Source organism: Aedes albopictus, chromosome 2, assembly GCF_035046485.1.
Source record: "Aedes albopictus strain Foshan chromosome 2, AalbF5, whole genome shotgun sequence".
Lineage (NCBI taxonomy): Eukaryota > Metazoa > Arthropoda > Insecta > Diptera > Culicidae > Aedes > Aedes albopictus.
The window spans coordinates 287,697,764-287,718,459 of NC_085137.1; the positions used below are offsets into that span (position 1 = coordinate 287,697,764).

Here is a 20,696-nt window from a genome sequence, read left to right on the forward strand (position 1 = left end):
AATTATTGTCAGCCACGGGTTGAGATGAATTTTACAGGTCTTTGCTTCGATTGTAGGTCATTTGTTTGATTAATTAAACAATTTTACATTTCATGGCAGCCCGAGCATGGAAATTGAATGTCATGAGGTGAATTATGTACCTGTTCGATTCTTTTTTGTACTGCGTGAATGTACTGTTTATGGTGTTCAACTTTATAAAACAAGTACCAGCTGGTTCAGAGCTAATTGAATAGAATAAACTTATCTTCGTTTACTGATTTTAGATGTGGGGCTTGGTGATCGTCGGAGTCGAAATGGCGATCGTTACCGATTTGCATGCAGTCGGTCATGGGTTCAAATCTTGGCCCATCCCATTACTTCTTTTTGGATATAGTTTTTTTTTCTAATGTATTACTCTTCTAAGTATAAATATCTAATGCATATAATGGTCCCTACCTTCCAACATCAACACAATGCAATCAATCTATATAAGGTGCGTTTCATAATTATAACGCCAAATGCAATTTAACTAGTTCATTTATTCTAAAACTCCGATAAGTTTTATACTCTATGCCAAAAGTATACATTCAAAAAGCCCAACTACCAGCCCAAGAATTATTAAAAAACAAGACTCTTTAGATTGGTAGATAAAGTGCTTTTTCGACGCCATCATAAAGTTAAACAGAATATCAAACCAAATCAAAATAATATTTGTTTAAATGCTTTCATTTCTTTTTGATTACTTAAAAAATGTTTTCATGTTCTCTGTTAACTTAGTTTTGTCAATAGAATGAGAAGCATCAGAAATTGCTGCTTTAGCTCATCAACAGGCGTTAGATGTCGGTTATATTCATAAACGCCGAAAACCATAATCCTCCAAAGATTTCCTGTAGGGCTTAGATCAGCTGAGCATGCTCCCCACATCATCACACAACCTCTACCAAAATCTCAGTTACATTGGGAATTTCTTCAGGAATTTCATCGGAAAAATCTCCACATGTTTCTTCTAGAAGAAGAAAGAGTTCCCCCCAGAATTCCTTCAGGTGTTCCATAGAGAATATCTCCATGAGTTCTATCGAAAATTTTCCCTAGAGCTGTTTCAATTTCTTGTGTTTTTTTTAAGTTTTTCCAGGTTCGTTTTCGGAAATTTGAGTTTTTTTTTTAGGAATTCCTTCAAGGATCTCTGGAGGTGTCCCTTTAAAAATAATAATATCGTATGTTGGGGAATTCTTCCCAATCTCTTCAAGACTTCTTTACGGAACTCCTCTAGGAGTTCGTTTAGGGAAATCCTCCAAGAGTTCCTTTAGAGAATTCTCCTCTTCCTCTTAACCTAGAATGTGAATTGTTTATTATTTACAACTTACACAGCTGGCCGCGTTCGGTAATTTTTTTGTAACTACAATGCCCTCCATTATGATATACCATAACTATTGCTTTGAAAGAAGCTTGTCTTCTGCGGGCTGCGCGGACCGCAAGAGGTATTCCTAAAAGGAACTCTGATCTTTTCAAGTTCAAAATATCTTCGGATAAACCAGTCGTTTGTATAGCTACGACTACGGGGGGGGGGGGGGGGGGGGGTGGTTGAAAAGTCCCAAGAAAATGACCACGTGGTTTATGGACAGCCCCCAAGCAAGCACGCAAACTAAAGCGACAACCGTTCGCTGCTGACTGTCTTCGCATGTGGAAGAAGATGAAAAGTCGAAATCAGGAACCCTGCTCTAAAGTTTCATCCCGAAAGGGTGCGTGCGTTTATAAAGAAGGAATGAGCTCCAGATTTCTCAGGTAACCTCTTTTTTTTTTCTAAAATGCTTGAAAAGCATTGTCGACCATAACATCTGTGATGTTCGTCTGGTTAACATGCCTATTCACGTGAACTCACATGCCTCCCAATTTTGGATGACCACAGTGACTCATTTACACAAAGTAGTTTACGTTTCTAAGAAAGCACTACTAGCTCAAACGTAGTATTTGGTTGGGTGATTTCTTGAATATTGAGGATGCTTTCGATGACATACTTTTCAATGTCATATTGAAAGTCGCATGACGTCGCAAGCTACCTCCAATGAACTATTGGCTCTCTTTACGCTTATGCGTTTTACAATATCCTCTGTAAGCCCCTCGGCTGCTCCGACGGGATATAATCTTGTTGTGGGTGGGATTAAGTAGAGCACGGGTCGTCTACTCAAAATAGCACCGTTCTGAACACTAGAACACCCTAGTCCACTTACCTGAGCGGGAACTTGATTCAAAATCAACTCACGGTTCGGGTGGAAAGGGAAACAACCAGCTACCGATACCAAAGCAGAATGCGGACTAAGAATGAGGCATGAGAACCCCTTTCTGGGTACGAAACAGCGAAATAAGAAAACAGTGTATATGATGTAATCAGGGAAATGCGTCCAGAAAGAATACTCTGACCACCATTGCATTTAACTACATATTACATACATTTATTCGCCCTTTTGAGGCTTTTACGAGAGAGACGACACATGAGAGGGTACTTGCGCTTTTTGTGGTTTGGTGGTGATGCTACGATGACGGCTTGGTGGTGGCACGACGGCGGCACGGCAGCGAAACTGGTGATGCGGAGGCACGATGGCAAGATGGCTGCTTTGCAGCTGGCCGAAAAGCACGGCGGAGGCACGGCTGCTCGGTGACTATCGTGATGACATGGTGGGAGGCTTGGGTGCTGTGCCGGTTCCCTACCGGTTCGGAGTTGGTGTTGATCGATGGCTTGGGGCGAAACTTGTCGTCAGCTGACCTTGGCTACCTTGACGATGGCGGAGTCACCGGGTCCTGGCCGGATGGATCTCGGGAATCACCGGGGCTTGACCAGTGGAATTGGCGGGAATCACCGGCGTTTGGCCAGTGGATGGCGAATTACCAGTCTTGGACAGGTGTTCTCTTGGCTGGATGGCAACTTGGTACGTGGTAGCTACAGTTTGTCCCAAAATGGCGGTTTTTCTATAGCTTGCGACCCGTTCTTCTGTCCGTGAATAGACCCGATCCCAAGATGGCGAACGGGATGGCTATCGAGCCGGGAGATTCTGGCGTGAATCTGGGTTTTGGCGTCGTCCAGTCTGCGGATGGAATAAAGGCTTCGGGGATGTGCCCGTAGAGCCGTAAAAGAAAAGGCCCGGGATCGGACTTGATCCTGGTGATTAGTACCCTCGTCTCTCCCTTCTTTCTCACTCTCTCTCTCTGATTTTACACAAGAGAAATTACCTTTTCCTATAATGGTTTACTTCTAATTGGCACAGATGGTGGTTTTTCTGGTTAACACACGTGGCTGTTTAACTAGATTAACGAATTTTACATTAGGCATATTCACTAACACATTAGCTCTAAGTTACTAACCGTACTGTAGTTTTTTTTAAGCACTAACAATTAGTTTTTAGATAAATTTGTAGGTTTTAACTTGGCTTTTTAACTGCGAAATAGACTTTAAGAAACACAAAACACTGATTAGAAATATACACTCTACCCTAAAATGTGGGCTTTTAAAATTACTTTTAAGATTGACCGACGCGCACTTCAATCTTCTTTGGCGGTCACGGACAGAAAGAAAGATCTTTCTGCAATGGCGCATGATTAAAAGGTCTACAGAGAAACCGAACTATTCCGAATGTGGGCACCCAGTTTAGTCGTGATAGTTGGCATCCCTTAAGGAACTCTGAGTTACATTACCTTAAGGTTCAAACCACTGTTAATAAGCGACAGGTGTGAGCATCCACTACGAGTGCTATATGAGTAGCCAGCCTGCGCATTTCACCGACAGCTGTGAGTTCTCCACCAGTAAGGCTGTCAGTTAATTCAGGGTTGGATTTGGGATTTAGGTGCTTACTGGTGCGCTAGGTTTAAATGAAGGGATTGCTTGTGAAGGAGCCATCAAGCTTATAAATTGGAACCTACGGTTAGGGGCTGTCCATAAACCACGTGGTCATTTTTTCGGGACTTTCCAACCCCCCCCCCCCCCCCCCGCGTGGTCATTAGTCCATACAAAAAATTTTATTTGTCCATACAAAATGGTCATTGGCCGAACCCCCCCCCCCCCCCCCCACCCCCTCTAATGACCACGTGGTTTATGGACAGCACCTTACACCTCTCAGGGCACCGATTAAGCACGTAGTGGTATGGGATATAAGCTCTCATTGATTATGCATTCATTCCCTTTTCTACGATACCCCTTCCTACACAGATCGAAAAAAGAGTGTAAAATTCTGTGACATGTGATGCACATGATTGGAGCGTTTACATGACATATCATGTAAAAGTCATAACATATCATGTAAACTTCCATTATATGTCATGTAATACAGGATGACTCTGAGTATTTACATGACATATAACACAAATTTACATGATATTTCATGTAAACCATAATAACAGTAAGTTTACATGACTAAAATGAAGTTTACATGACGTGTAAATATCATTAATTTTATCTGTGTATTTCATCACCTGAAATGGGCTTAAATATGTGGCGATGGCATAAATGTCCCAAGTGGAGGATAATGTGCCTCAGGAGCCGACCTTCTGATACCTGATACGCCAATGCACGACTACAATTAAGGATTTCAGGATCAAATCCTCACACTAAAAAAATCTCAATTTTAATAGTGACACAATTGATCGAACTGCCAGAAAAAGCTATGACATATACATAAATGTGCCACATTTTTACACTTTTTATGACGTACGTATTAAGTTGATATTGTTTGAGTTCTTCCAGCCATAATTGTAAATCACAGAACTGATAATTTAGTTCTCTATGCTGTAAATTTACGCGATATGTTACAGAAATATAATGTTTACTAAATATCAATAAAATAGATATATATATAATGTTTACTGATGTTGAACTGTCAAACAGCACCTTACAAAATCAGATGAAGACTGCAGTCGATTGGAAATTTGTTTATTACGAAGGTGAAACAGCATGAAAACCGCTCATAAATTCAACCCCGGAGTGAGCCAGAAACTTGGAAATGACAATCCGTTGCCATCAGCCGATGCAATGGAAAACAAAAACAGCCACGTTCAGTCAATCAAAAGGCGGCTTTGTGTGCTTGGCTGCGATGACGGCTGTCTCAGTTCAGTACAAACATACACGCAGCAGTGACGACGCGACGGCCGAACTGGCAAGTTAGTTTATGGTAGAAGTTGTACATTTTCGATTGCCTTCTCTTCAACATGGTGAGTCAGCCGAGAGAGCAAGGTCGAAAACTGACACTCTGAGGATCGAAGTTCGATTCCCGAACGGAACTTTTTGTATTTTTTTGTTTACTATTCGGTGCTATAAATATCACAGTTCTCAATCATGTATACAAGCAGCCGACGCGTTGAGCTGTTGCGGTAAAATTACACGAGTCAAACATTTTCCGTTTCAAGTAAAAATAAGATCGCACACAATTTTGCGTCAAATGTGTTGCTTTTATATGTCGGACTTATATGACACAAAATTACAAGATTTTTTCGAAGTGTGCTGTCCTTACAGCCGGCGTCGAGGTTCATCCATAACAATTTTGAAACAACATCACTGCAATACTTCGCTTCAATTCTCATTCAAAATTACAAAGTTCCTATTCGTTACTTTTTTGCTTCTGATTAACTAATTTATCTTGAGAGTAACAATTAATATCTAAAGCATGATCCAACAGATCACTTCAAAGAAAGTGCACAGCATCGGAATGGTAATAATATTGTAGAATTCTTTCATTTTTTGCTGTTCCTCGCTCCCGTCAAGGCGAAAAGGAAAATGCCCACGGGATAACGGAAAACTGCCGTGCCGGGACACTTTATAACAGAGACGGGATTTTTCTGCAACCGGTTCCCCGTTTGAAGCGATTTGAAGCCGGACTACTGAGTCTGGATCAGAGCGGCTTGAAAAGGCGGATGACGCTAATGATGCCCAGCCCAGCCATGCATCGAAGGACAAACAGATACGCCATGCTTGGCTATCGCTGCTACGCCGGTGGTTGATGGGACTGCTGAAGACGTCAACAAATAACGCAGGAGAATCTTTTTCATTTCGCCACAGCACCCCATTATCATCGGGATTCTTTTGTGAGACCAAACAAAACCTAGTTTCTTTGTTGGGGTAGAAATGTGAAAGACAAAGAATGGAAATGAAAAATACAGAACCGGCAAAGGATTTGCGTTCTCCTGCAGCTTAAAACTGATGAAAAGGATATATAGAACTTACCTATACACTGTGGAGTGGATCTCGTGCCGAAACTTGTCCGCCGAGAAGGGGTAAAAAATCAAACTTCCGTTCGGTGACGAGTACACCAGTTCGTGGTTGGTTGTCGCTACCGACCATTCCACCTGGAAAAGGGAAAGGCAAATTAGTATTGCAAAAATGGATGTCTAGGTTCTAAATGAAATAAGCAATTGTGTTTAAAAAGTCGCAAGTTTTAATCTGTTTGCACGCTCAAGTGAACAGATTCAATCATCCAACGGCAGGATGTTATTTGATGAATGCTTGTTGGGATATTTTTCTATTACCTAATTATCCCAAATGCCGCACTAGCTTATCTTCTGCTAGAAATCCTCCAACTATTGATTTGGTCTTAACTGACTCTAGTTAGCGTTGCATCCAATTGGTTACTCATGCTGACATCGATATCAATTCTGATCATGTCCCTGTAACATTTCACATATTTTCATGAAGCGATTTCTGATCCCATCGTCGACGGTGTGGCGCACACGGGCTAAACTTGGGGCGCATCAATATTAAACAGTGAAGTCAAATACGTCTTAGTTATTGAGGAACTCTTCTGTATTGAAGGATATATGTAGTGAAAGTTATTTGACAGGATCTTCTGAAGGATATTAAAAAACCTTTCACAGAATTAAGGAATAACAATTTTGCAAATTATGTATCTTAACTCAAAACAAGTTCCTAGCCTGTTTGGAAGTTAACAAACAACACCTCAGAAAAGACTATAATAACATATAAGGGGCCATCCATGAACCACGTGGTCATGATGGGGTGGGTTCGAGCAAAGATCACGGTCCATTAAAATTTATTTTATTTGTTGTATGAACGAAAGACCACGCGGGGGAAGGGGGGTGAGGTTCAGAATCTCCCAAAAAATAACCAGGTGGTTAATGGACAGCCCCCAACTAACCAATTTTTGAATATAGGTGCTATCGTTTTTAGTGGAAATATTTAAAAAAAAAATAAAAGTTGTTCCACTTTTAAAGCCTAACTAAAGTCATGACGAAACTTATATTTTTTTTTTTTTTGAGTTGATTAATATCAATAATGCGAAGGGCCCATATAGCCGAGGCGGTAAACGCACGGGTATTCAGCATGACCATGCTGAGGGTGACGGGTTCGATTCCCGGTCGGTCCAGGATCTTTTCGTAAAGGAAATTTCCTTGACTTTCTTGGGCATAGAGTATCTTCGTGTCTGCCACACGATATACACATGCAAAATGGTCATTGGCAGAGAAAGCTTTCAGTTAATAACTGTGGAAGTGCTCATAGAACACTAAGCTGAGAAGCAGGCTTTGTCCCAGTGGGGACGTTACGCCAAGAAGAGGAGAGGAATGTCAATAATGCAGTTACATGTATTTCATCTCTTAAGAAAATAAACGATTATTGCAGTTGTGGCTTCCCTTCAGGAAGCTTATTCATAAACGTAAAAACTTGAAGTATTTTTAGGCAAAGTACCTTTAATTGGCAAATTGAGACTTGTTTGGTGGGATTCGAACCCACGACTCCGTTATCGTTAGTCCGGCGCTTTAACCAACTAAGCTACCGAACCAGTTACAATTCTGCAGAATAGAAAGTCAAACTGGATTCGAAGCACCACCCTAACTGGGTCCGTCTTTTACAACTTTATCTCTCTTGCGGCTCTTAGATGCCAATCTTGAGGATCTGGGATCGAATCCCACTCCCGACAAACTCGCAAAATGTGAGTTCTTCCTTCGGAAGGGAAGTAAAGCGTGGGTCCCGAGATGAACTAGTCTAGGGCTAAAAATCTCGTTAATACAGATAAAAAAAAAGATGCCAATCTCCCGCACTGTCGCGGCCTACGAACAACAAGTGTGCGCGTATTGTTTTTAGAATGTTGATATTGAAGCTCGACTGACACATACTTCGTCACTATATAGATAGTAGAGTAAACATAGATCCGCGATGTTGAATCTGTTGTATCCAAGCAAACTGTCAAAATTTGTATCCAAACGAGCAGACGTCACGATTCTAAAAACACCAATGGAGCACATGACGTCATATTCAAACGTCGCACTCTTGAAAAACATGCTCGAAACATATCACTCAGCGATGTCTGCGTATCTATGTTTACTCTACTCTCTGTATTCGTCACCAACCATATGATCGATGCAAACTCAGTATGCGTTGAGCGCTCAACGCAGACGGACGCACGATCCTCTAATGCAACTCATGTACGACAATGATTTTTTTGCTCGGTTAGGGTGGTGCTTCGATTTTCGAATCGAGTTTGACTTTCTATGCAGAGAATTGTAGCTTAGTCTGTAGCTTAGTTGGTTAATGCACCGGACTAGCGATAACGAAGTCGTGGGTTCGAATCCCACCAAAACAAGTGATAATTTTTTCACAAATTTATCTTTCAATTTGCCAACGTACTTTGCCTAAAAATACTTCAAGTTTTTACGTCTATTTCAGACATACTGGCCGACTGGTATAGCCGGAAAGGGCAATAAAATCATTGCCTAATTTATAAAGTCTCAACATTTAGCACCTAGACAGTAGCCTACCCGACAGCGTACTAACAGAAGAAGCGGGGTCACAGAGTCGAGGCCACAAGGTTCTCGCACAATTTCATTATTGAGCCGAACTAATTCAGCAGTAATTGAGTGCTAAACTTATTATTTTTCTCGTTATGTTGCGCGGTAACGATCTCCAGACCGATGGCCTATCAAGGAGACTGAGCTAAAATGTGAATGACAGTACGAAGAAAATTCCTCACACGAAAGTTTTTTTTTTTTCTTTCTTCTAAGGTTCATTCATAGGTTGGTAGTGATGATGATGGCTCGCGGTGGGTCTGAAAACGGATGTTTCGAACAAGTGCTGACTACAAAAAAGGATATCTACAATAAATATAGTTGTTTTAGTGTTGAAAAACCCGTGAAGTGGCTGAATCTCCTAAGATGATTAACTCTTGTTGAGTTTGTTTTAAAAGTTTTGAGCTTTGAGTTCCAAACTGCCAACGGATTCAAAGGAATTCTATAAAAGCTACTTCATATTATACGACTTTCAAGCGCATGTTGTGGTTAATACACATTCAATCCAGAAATCTCTACCGCTTCAAACTCTATTAACTCGTATCCATCAATTGTTGGCAGAGCGGCAGAGCTTAACATCGTGACATACTCACAGGCCCGGATTAAGCATTGTGGGGGCCCGGGGCCCGAGCGGATGTGGAGGCCCCTTGGAGGGATGACCAAAAATGTTTTTCCTTATTTTCGAACAGTACTTGAGAAATATGAAAAATAAAGCTAATGTTAGCAAGCAAAAAAGGTTGTTGTGGGGGCCCCTAAAATGTGGGGGCCCGGGGCCCGGGCCCCCCCGGCCCCCCCTTAGATCCGGCCCTGCATACTCATTTCCCCTTCTTCCAAGTTTGTACGCCTTGGCAGCTTTCACAAACGGGAGGGGTCAGCACAACCACCGAAGAAGTACAACTTAGGATGCGTATTGCTATTTTTCCTTTCGCATTGATTGACGACAATAATTTTCCATTAATTTTCCTTCTTCCGTTTTCCGTCTTCAATTAGCAGGCCATCGAACTTTGGTGGGGCCAATTTGAAGCTTCGAAAATTGCAATATAGAGTAAAGTGGGACAAAAGTTCGAGTGGGGCAAGAGTTTCTTTTGAAGTTTTTGAGCGCAGTTCAAATTATTTCTTTTGGGTGTCAAGGTTGTTCGAAACCTTTTCAAAAAAGAGTCTTTCACTCCAAAAATTATGAATATTGATCAATGTTTTGAAAAGTTATGACAAAATTGTTGATTTTTGATCAAAAAAATGTAATTTGCGATGATCCTTCCAACGAATGGATTGGAATTGTAATGAAATCGAACTCGGTATTTTATTTTGGGGCGTTACTAGGTATATTCTGAAGATGCTTTAGCATGTATAACTTTTTGCAAAAAAGATTTGGAAATTACATTTTACACATAGTGGGGCAAGAGTTCGAATTGTGGGGCAAAAGTTCGAATCATGTGGCAACTTCAAATAAAAACCTAAAAAAAAACAATATGTACATATTGTCTCTGAAAATGATGGAATTAGTGGGAAAATGCGATCAAAGTTGAAAAAAAAATGTTGTTTTATCTGAATTTGGCGGAAAACTACTAAATTTTGGTGTAGTAAATTCAAACCTGATTTGGCTAAAATCCAGATCGAACTTTAAAGTGTATTCCAGTTCCAGTTGAGTGGACTGGGAGACCTTGGCACTGAGCGGGCGTAACAAAGGTAAGTTACAAGGATAAAACAGAACGGAACAGGAAGAGATAGGATGGGGTTTCAGTGGATCTGTCATAGCTCCGTCATCCCCACACTACCGAGGGAACCACGTCCAAAGTGGTCCAGAGATGAAAATGCCTAGAAAAAATGGAAAGATATAGTAGTTTGCTAGTTTTAACCAAAATGAGTGTTTCGGAAATTTCCTAGACTTCCTTGGGCTTAGAGTTTCTTCGTGTCAGGCAGTCTTCCGAAGGAAGAAGCGCCATCAGGAAGAAAGACCAGTACCTCAATTTTTTTTTCGAATTTCTTGTCACTTATATAATTTATGGATGAAGGCTAAATTATTTTTGGATAGAGAGATTGAGAGATTTGTGTTCAAAATGTCAGCCATTTCCTTTGCCAAATTCAAAAGTTACAGCGCTGACAAGCAAAACTAGGGGCTGTACAAAATTCAATGACGCACAGTCTACTCTTTCATTGCTACAACAAAAAGTACTGCGCCGATTCACATGGAATTTTGTAGGTGAAATGAACACATTTTAAGAACTGTATCGGAAATTAACTATAAACGTTCAAAATTGCCTGAAAAATAATCTGTTCGAAATAAACATAACTTTATTTTTGGAGATACTATATAAATCTCTTAAATAAAGAATGGCAATTCTGATTTTCAAAAAATAATCATTTAACTTGGACTTTTATCTCTAAGATTGCACATATGTTTTTAAAATTTTGGACACCTACTAAAAATTTAAAATTGCGAAAACTGTGGGAAAATATTCAATTTTTTCTCTCATTTTTGCGCAAATACATTCTGTTCCAGAATGCTCATGATATAGGAAAACTATTTTTATCAAGAAAAAATCTCTCCGCAGTTTAGGGCAATTCTTAAAAATGAAAAAAGGTCATTTTTCGAGGAACTCTTTTTTTATGCGTCTTCAAAGAACGATTACGCAAATAAAAAATACGTTAAGTTGAAAATTTGCATTTTTTTCGATTGGGTATGTATTTTAATCTATTGAAGAGGTAGTTTTACCAGAGAACGGAATTTTATAACCTCTGAAGATATTTAAAACAGAGCGTCAAAGTTCGACCAAAAAGTAGGTGTTTTTTGGGATAGACCGTATTCTTAATGTTGGAGGTTTTTCTATCCAAAATAAGAATTTTAAAAGTCGGTTTTAAGTGATATGTTATGTGTACATAACTGCTAGTAATATTCACTTTTTTTCAGATTTTTCCCCGTACATTTTTTTTCGCTACAAATGATTGAAACGTTAAAAAAATTTCAAAAAAATGAAGTTTGTACAGATTGTTATTTTGTGTGGTATACTCATAGAACCATATTTTCAATAATACTAAACATTTTCTAAATTTCTTCAAGCTGTTCCAAACTTAACTATATTCTGAAGATTTCATAGAAGAACCGGAATAAAAAGACCAACCGTGCTTCGAGATAGAGCATTTTGAATGTTTATAGTTAATTTCCGATACAGTCCTTAAGATGTTATGAGGCCGAATTTGAGCAACTTTAATGTATTTCTTTCAGAGTTGCAGCGGTATTTCTGTGTCCCAATTATTGCGGATACAGGCTTTATACATTTGATAGTTGATACAATTGCTACTTACATCTGGCGGAGGACTCCCATGTCCCGAGCACTCGATGTGTCCCCCGGTGTTATTCGAAAACTCCACTCGGTGCTGCGGCTCACTGAGAAACATCGGCCCCTGAAGATCCAACAGTATGACGCCTGAAAAACAAGAGAGTCAAACGATGGTTATAGCTCCAATGAATAAATTATGAGTTCGAATTAGTGAAAAGCGAATGGAAATCCCACTCGATAACTAGCGAAGCGTGGTCGATCTGCCATCGCATGATGGAAGGCAAATGGCAGCAATTTATCCGTAACATATTAGTGGCTAATTTTTTATCTGCTACTCAAATATGTACTTCACTCCCCAAAGCCAGAGCAGGAAATTTGTGTGCGTCGATCGAAAAAATAACTGCTCTTCTGCGAGCATATTATTTTTCTATCTGTATCCCATCTAAAACAATAGAATCATTAATAATTTATACCGAGGGAAATATTTCATTTCCATTCCATTCGCCACCCCGTCCTAATCGGATGACGAAGGAATTTCCACTTGCGGGAGCCAACGCACGGTGCGAGCGGAAGTTCCTTCTGAATCGACCATCGAACGACCGAGTTCTTCGTTCTTCGTCAGGTCTTGCAGGTATTTTATATTATGAAATATTTCGCAATAAATCAGGCTGCTACGTGGCCTCCGGGGGTTTCACCACTCGCTTTCTGGCTTACAAAGAGGGATCGCATCCAGGCAGGAAAGCTCAAAGTCATTGGGGCAGGGATCCGTTGGATAGGATAAGAACGGAGTGGTGAAGGAATTTGCGATATTTTATTTACATTCTCTCACTTCACCACACTCCAGCAGCAACGCAACGCGCACCTGTGGTGTACGTGAGGATGAAGAACAAGGTCATGGGTAAGGAGTGCCTCACGTCTCGCAGCATCAATTCATGAATATGTGCCTATAGGGTGAGCAAAAGCAGACCTCTACTCGAACAAATGAATTTTACTACACAGTTAGACACCACGCCATTATTGAGAATGTTGCATCGGGATTACGTGTTACAAATTAATAATAACTGGAGTTCTAGCTGCCGTGTAGGTATGGCCACAATTCGCTCCGTTGAATCTACGCCGAATAATGAAATTTTCTACAATGAACCGGATCCTGGGTTCCACTTCGCTTGCTAGACTTTAGCGAACTTAGGTCCTCCTCAACTGCAAACAAACATCATGTGCGTGGCTTGACATGTAGCCGCCAGCCTCTACTTGGTTCTGCTGATTCTTCGCCTGTTGTTCTACTGGAAATCATGCGACGTGACCAGCCCAACGCAGCCTGTCGTGTCGTGATTTATTAGATTGACAATATCCATTTCTTTATATACTTGGTACAACTCGTGAATCATGTGCAACATCAAGTCAAGATGCCGTTTCCTTTTTGCCTTTCTCGTATGTACACTAAGTGTACTGAAAAGGATATATGTTCATTCCGAAAATGACTTTTTGACACATCTCAATTCTACTCGATCCAGTGTGTCTCCAGTTTCGCACTATGCGAAGGGTCCACAAATCGTCCTCCACTTGATCGACCCATCTAGCACGCTGCGCACAACGTCTTCTTGTACTGGTCGAATGACTCTCGAGAACCATTTTAATCGAGTCACTATCCAACATCCTAATGACGTGACCCGCCCACCGTAGCCTCCTGATTTTCGCCGTTTAGACGATGGTTCGTTCTCTCAGCAGCTGATGCGGCTTGTGGTTCAATCGCCTTTTCCAAGTCCTGTCTTCCATCTGCACTTTGCCGTAGATGGTGTAACCGTTTGGTTACAAATTGTTAATTTTTGTTTTGTATTATATGTTGAGTGTCGGACCCTTCACGTTTCTTGTGTAAGAACAGTAGAAGTACCACAGAAGCGTTAGGGTCCTGTGCCGCTGTAAATGTGTTGTCTCGCTACCAACGATTGAATATGGGACAGCAAATTGAACTTCAAGCGAAACAGCATATAAAATGATGGCTGAAAGAATGACGGAATGAGGGAATAATTAAACAGAACGGCCATTGCCCAAAACTAGCTAATAATTTAACAGGTCCGTGTGCATAGACGTGTGATTTTCACAGTGCAGTGGTTTTACTGAGTGAACGACCACCCCCCCCCCCCCCCTATTTTCTAGCAGGAGCTAGGGTTTAATTTGTGGGGATAATACCGTTCAGGTAATTTGAATACCCTGCACTATAACAGGAAACTATATTTAAAATGTATTGTCCATTAGGACCTCTTTTGTATGGACCTTTAAGGTCTCCGTCCAGCAGCCGGCTCGGCCCGTGGAACCAGGAACGGTTCCCGCGCCTAACCGTCAATGATCGTGAGTCCCTATACGAGGACTAACAGCTCGGGCCAAGGGCCCTAAACACCAAGGAGCTTTCCCCTCTCGGCCGTCCAAGGTGGTTAGTCCACGGCCGGCCGATTGCGTCCACGAGGGAAGACGCCTGCATCCCCCCCCCCCCCCCCCCCCAGCAACGCCCGCTGGTTCCGTCGGCCGAGTACCGGCCCACAACACCGCTCGCCCCGCCATCCGGCGAGTTTTCCGGCCGCACAGCTCGACGGGAGTCGCTGTGTCGGCCATCGAACCCACCATCAACTCAGCAGCGGTATGTACCGGTAGGGGGGGTGGGGGTAAGACGGACCGGGTGGGTAAGACGGACCACTGACTAGTTCTGTCACTTAAGAGCTGAAACTTGGCTTTCTTTTACGATTAACTCTATCTTCTTATCAGTTGATGATTATTAAACCACTACATGAGAGAAAACATATGTCAAAAGTGCAAAAAATAAACAATTATTTACTTGGCTACACGCTTTTGTGATGGGATCTATTTTTGAGGCGGCAATAAATAAGCTTTTCTAACATTAAATTGCTAAGTTTTCGCATTTTATTTTGAGTTTCCCAGTTGTTTTAAACTGTTCCGTCCTATACACAACGAAACTCAGGTATATTTCATGGCTTATGAATAACGGTGGTGGAATAAATATTTTGCGTTGCGTGGGGGTAAGACGGTCCGCCTTGAGGGTGGGTAAGTCGGACAGTGGTGGGATTACTTTGATAGTGCCATGAGAAACACATTTAAACCCACACATTGTTCACAGATTGAAATCTATGCAGTATAAACATGATTGTGGAAGCCGTGTAAAGCATTTTATATTGATTTTTTGTTTAAAAATCATTATATTAGAATTTTTGTTGTTGGAACAGATTGCACTTCGTAAAATTGCCAGAGCATTGCATACTGTTAGGCGTTTACCAGTGTATGGATGGTTCCAATTTACAAAATGGACTTTAATTTGCAAAAACACGTTTCGCTAAGAGATTCAAAGCCAAATTAAGATTCTACTCTGATTAATCTACCGAATATAAACGGCCATGAACATCATTTAACACAATTAATGGCTTATTAGCTAATTTTCCAAACGTGTCCATCTTACCCACCCTACCGGTCCGTCTTACCCACACTGTTGAAAAACATACATTTGGAGATCACTTTTTAATTATCTCAAAAGCCATGGAAAATCAAATTTTATTGCAAAATCGACTTGCAGACTGTAAAGTACCTTAGTTGAAGTAAATAGTATTGAGGTAAAATTTTAATTATTTCATTCTTAACACTGTCAAAATAGAGTGTTTCCTAAGCATGTCCGTCTTACCCCCACCCCCCCTACCACCGAACATAGATTAGGTCACACAATAACAAATTTACACTAAATTATTATTACACAGAACAACACGCACACGCCACAATTAGGTTTTCAATAAATTATGTAAGAAAAGTGAAGGATTTGTGTTGTAGTTTTTGTATCGCGAAACCCCCTTGATTACCCGGTAGCTAGCCGACCTTGGGATTGCCGGAGAGATCTTGTGTCCTGAGTCGGCCCGGCACTGATAGATTGTCGATTAGTTTCAATGGTACGCAACACCTTCCGTTCGAAAACTCCAAAGGCGTGTGATCCTCTGCACTGCACGCACAGTCCATTCTTCGTACCCATCAAAGACCACCGGTCTAATCAGCATTTTGTAGATGGTTAACTTTGTGTGACGACGAACTTAGTTCGATCGTAGAGTTCTGCGGAGTCCAAAGTAGGCTAGCTTTCCTGCCATAATGCGGCTCTAAATGCCTCTAAATGTGAGCCCAAGTACATACACGAATTCTTCAGTAGTCTCAATAAAAAATCAAATAAAGCGAGTAAGTGCTATTTGTTTCACTATTTATTTTTATTTATTTTTTGTTAGAAATAAGCACGCTGGATAACGAAAAGAACGTTTTTGACCTTGGATAATCATAGTGGCATAGGATGAAGAAGGGTACTCATACCCTACGAATCGACGACTTTAGGTTTTGTCTGTGTGTACAAAAAAAAAATCGTGTCAATTTTTGGGAATAAATCTCAAGGAAGGGGAAAAATGCCTATAGTACATACATGCGACACGCAAACCACGGCTTTTTGAATAACCTGATGACCGTTTAGCAATAAGATAGGCTCAGGTAACATTTGGGACTACCGGTAGTGTACCACATCTGGTTCCAAGGGTCCCGCCAGAGATGGTCCAAAAGATATAGAAAAGACCAAATATTGTTTAAATGCTTCCTTGAACTTAATACCGTATAGCTACACAGTAAAAAAATCTGCTGCTGCACATCAGTCGCGTCGTAAAAGTGATGTACATACAAATTACATTCTGTCCACGCAGAAAATTGTTGGCACTTTCCGGTAACAATCAGGATGTACATGGTGAGTGTGATAATTGTTGAAAAACGCTGTAACCGTGTGAAATTACGTTCGAGAATTACGCCAGAAATTACACGCCAAGATATCACAAAACTATTTGCTGTGTACCATACGATATACGCATGCTTGTTTGAATACAAAATCCATTTCCTGAGAAAGCCCTGAGAAAACAAAGAACTCATGTAGCACTTTTAGCTGTGAAAAAGGCTTAATTCTAGTTGGGACATTACCCTAAAAAAGGGAGACAAAAATTATCTGGTAAAATATCCTAAAAGGTAAAACTGCAGATTAGCGTAATACAAATTCAACTGTCGCCCGAGCCTCCCAAATAAACGAATAAGTAAAAAAAAAAAATTCAACAGAAATTGGGTTCTTTAGGGGTATCCCGATTAATTCATAATCTGATTGTCCGCCCAAAAATTTGCCGAAATCCAAAATTTCATAATTTTTGGAGTCCGGGAACTATTTTTAAAATGCATTTTAAGTTTGTATGGGGAAATTTTTTTGTTCGGGTCGATCTGTCACTTTATCGATTGAATTGTCATTCCACAGACAAACAGACGTAACACTTCGAACATTTTTCGATTCAAATCATAGTCACGGAAACATATTCGCCCAATGCTGAAATGACTAAGTTTGGCCGACCATCAACTAGGTGGCGGTAGTGAGCAAACGTCAAACTCGAACAAAAACGATGTGAGCGCCACAGGTGGGTAGTTGGCCAACTATCAAATTTTGAAAAAGTTGGTTAAATCGAAGTACGATGGGAATTATCAGAGTGTTACGTCTGTTTGTCTGTGGTCATTCTATCCGCGAAAAAAAAATCAGTTTTGTTTGATGGTTAACAAAACAAAGGTATTGAAATCCAATAAAATCACGTTATACTCAGAAAAATGAGCTCTTTCGATTAGGCTATAGAAAATAGCAATATGTTATTCACAAAACAACCTAATTAAAGCTTACCCAATCATCATACACTGAAAGGCGGCTTGCAGTAATGACAAGCATAAAAACGTTTTTAAATTTATCATAGCAAAACATGATCATCGACCCACCAACGCTTCTTGTGTGCGTTTTGTTTCTTCTCACATCAACCGGTTCGATAGCCGAGTGGTAGCCTGCGACCCTAGTGGCGTTGTGTATTTAAATTGACCCTCAGAATAGTAATTTTCACCGCAAGCCGCCGTTCAGTGTATAATACAGTAAATACTTTTTTCTATTATCTCACAATAGAAGAACGGAGAAGCAAATAAAACTAAAACGTAAGGCTTAATTTCTTCTCAATTGATGGTTGACCATCTATTCAATAGTAATTTGAACTTCATGGGATACGTTTTGAAGTATGAGGATTTTAACTTCTTCGATAACTGTAGTTCTAAAAGACCTCATGTATGCGTGTCACTGTTGAACCTTTTTGTGTGAAGTATTCTATTGAACCTAAATACTGCAATGTTTGTTCGTACAAAAATGTTTGTAACTAAGATGCTTATAAAACCGCCATAGAACCTAGATCACCAGAATAGTCCTTGTAACTCGCGGTACAAGTGACTCTCAGTTAGAATACGCGCGAACAATCCAGATCAAGTTGGAATAAACAATTCGTCCAAGTTAAGTTACAATCCACGAGTACTTTTGTTATCGTCTAAGTCAGAAATATTGTCCATTCGTTAAGAACTAAGTCGTGTGTCAAACATTAAAAGAAGCAATCAAAACCTCGGTCACAGTGTGTTTTCGTAATCGTTCCTAAATGAAGTTCCACCGACAATGATTATTCCACGAACGCTGATATGTGCGCCAACAGATATAATCTTGGTCTACTCTATTGATGCATATTGGATCTGCGCATTGACACACTTTACATTGCACTTCCTGAGCAGTAATCAACAATTCTAGGATAAAAGAGTGGAAAATACAATTCCTACCCTAAGGCCATCATTAGAACACGTTTCTACAAAAGCAAACAATCTCGGCCCCCTTGTTTTCCATTGAAACATTCAGCGGCCGTGAAAATGTCTTCTGCTTTTCCCCGTAGAACAACATCGTAGTGCTAGATCTCACAATTTAATTCACCCGCGCGCTGTTGTTTCACGGAAAAGTAATCCAAACATTAACATAAATTTTAGAGCAAATTGTATTTGCTCTCAGAGTGGAAAGTTTGTTTTTTCTTGCTTTTCTTGCTGCGTTGATGCCTCCTCTAGTTGAGCCTACACAAGCCAAGCGAGAGAACCTGCTGGAAGGCGTGCCGAGATCATTCCAAAGTACACAGCAAGACGGTCGTCAGAGTCCGGAACGAAATCCGGCAAAAGGAAGCAAACATCAGAAGCATGTTTTCTCCTTATTTTATTATAGAGAGGCAAAACGTTTACTGGGTGGCGTGCGGAGGCATGGAGGCGTGAAGGCGAACAGAGAACTGCTGCAAACGACAAGCAAACTATGATACTGAGCTGCTAGTGCCTATCCAGTGTGCTACCGTTCAATGGCAGGGCGTTGTTAGGGGGGAAGGACTCGGCGGTCAACAGGAGGATGTGGCGTGGAAAAGCAAAGCACGAGGAAAAAACCCGGGGTCCGTAAACATGAACAGTTTATATACATTTTAAGAAAGTGAACTCAACTGTGGGTGGTTTCGCAAGATGAAACAGCTGTAAACTACGGAGAGACACATGTTTCCAGTGAAGATCCTTTTTCTGACTGGCTGCATTCAGTCGAGGTGAGAGACGCGTGAAATGAACGAGAAGAATGTAAGTTTATCCTCTGTTTCGTTCTACAAAACGCGGAGTGAATCACGTTCGTAATCTTGCGGTCGTAGATGGCAGCAGATAAAATTATATCGACGGCATCAGTGATTTTGAGAATGGGTCTAGTTTAGAGCTTTTATAATTGGAATGCAAATCCTAGCTTGCTAGCGACTAGACTGCGATACTTTTTAAGCTTTTGTCAATGATGTTACAAAGGACCATGAAGAAAGTGATTGATCTTTAAACATTGGGAATCTAGTCTATGCGGCTTCAGAGAAGTTCCCGATCATTTCAGGGAGCTTTTGGATAGTACATTCAAGGGGAATTCGAGGGGTTTTAAGGTGTGTCAGAGGATTTTAAGGAGTTTCAGAGAGCTACAGGAACATGTAGATGAAGTTCACGAAGGTATTATGAGGATTCCAAGAGAGTCTTACGTGCAAGCATACTATGTTCCACCTCATGAGTCGTCTTTATCTATTCTAACAATGTAGAACGCGCATTGTTGCCCCGGTAATATTTTTCGACAAATTTGACTCCCATACCGTTTTTTTGCTGTAGTTATCTTGTTTATGTATTCTGCTGATACCGCCTCGACCGGTCATAAACTGACTTCTAATGGTTATTGTTCACCGGTTTCGAGCACCTCTTAGATGTGCTATTGCTATATCAATTGGCCCTAGCAGCCATTACCATTCCTCAGTCCGACTCCGACGGGCGAGAAAAACCCAGAGAATCGAAATCACACCCAAAATAATGGCGATTCAAACTGACCTCAGGCGGATAGTCATTGCCACCGTCGATTCCATTGTCAGCAATAGCAAAGTCTGGCAAATTGAATGTTTTGCACTTGTTTCCTAGAGGAGGAGGAAGACGAGGAGAGGAAAAATCTTGCCATCAAAGCAATTTTCATCACAAAGAACGAGTTCGAAATACTCCGAGGAAAATTCCATTCGTTCATTATCTTTCTCTCACCTAGCCATTATGTTTAATCGTTGGAATCATTATTATGGCATATTTGCGAAACTTTTCGGTCGACTCGGAGGTGGTACTGTCTAATGGAATTTCCGGCGTTGTGAACATTTATTCTCAGTACTGAGTGCTGTTGGTTTTTTTATCGACAACTTCAAACTGCAGTTATCGTTGAAGTTTACTGGATTGAGA

The 20,696-nt window shown here is 40.8% G+C and overlaps 1 protein-coding gene across 13 annotated transcripts in view; it reads right to left on the reverse strand.

Moving 5' to 3' along the window:
- Positions 1 to 20,696, reverse strand: part of LOC109411163 (cell adhesion molecule Dscam2) — a 344,364-nt gene that overhangs the window by 163,126 nt on the left and 160,542 nt on the right. For all 13 annotated transcript variants that reach the window (XR_009997781.1, XR_009997780.1, XM_062852025.1 and 10 more), the window contains exons 3-4: positions 12,061 to 12,182; positions 6,185 to 6,306 (exon numbers count right to left, since the gene is read on the reverse strand). Coding sequence is in view for 11 of the 13 variants with exons in the window: in XM_062852025.1 (XP_062708009.1) it covers positions 6,185 to 6,306; positions 12,061 to 12,182 (244 nt within the window). In the remaining 2 variants the exon portion in view is untranslated. The remainder of the gene's footprint in view (positions 1 to 6,184; positions 6,307 to 12,060; positions 12,183 to 20,696) is intronic.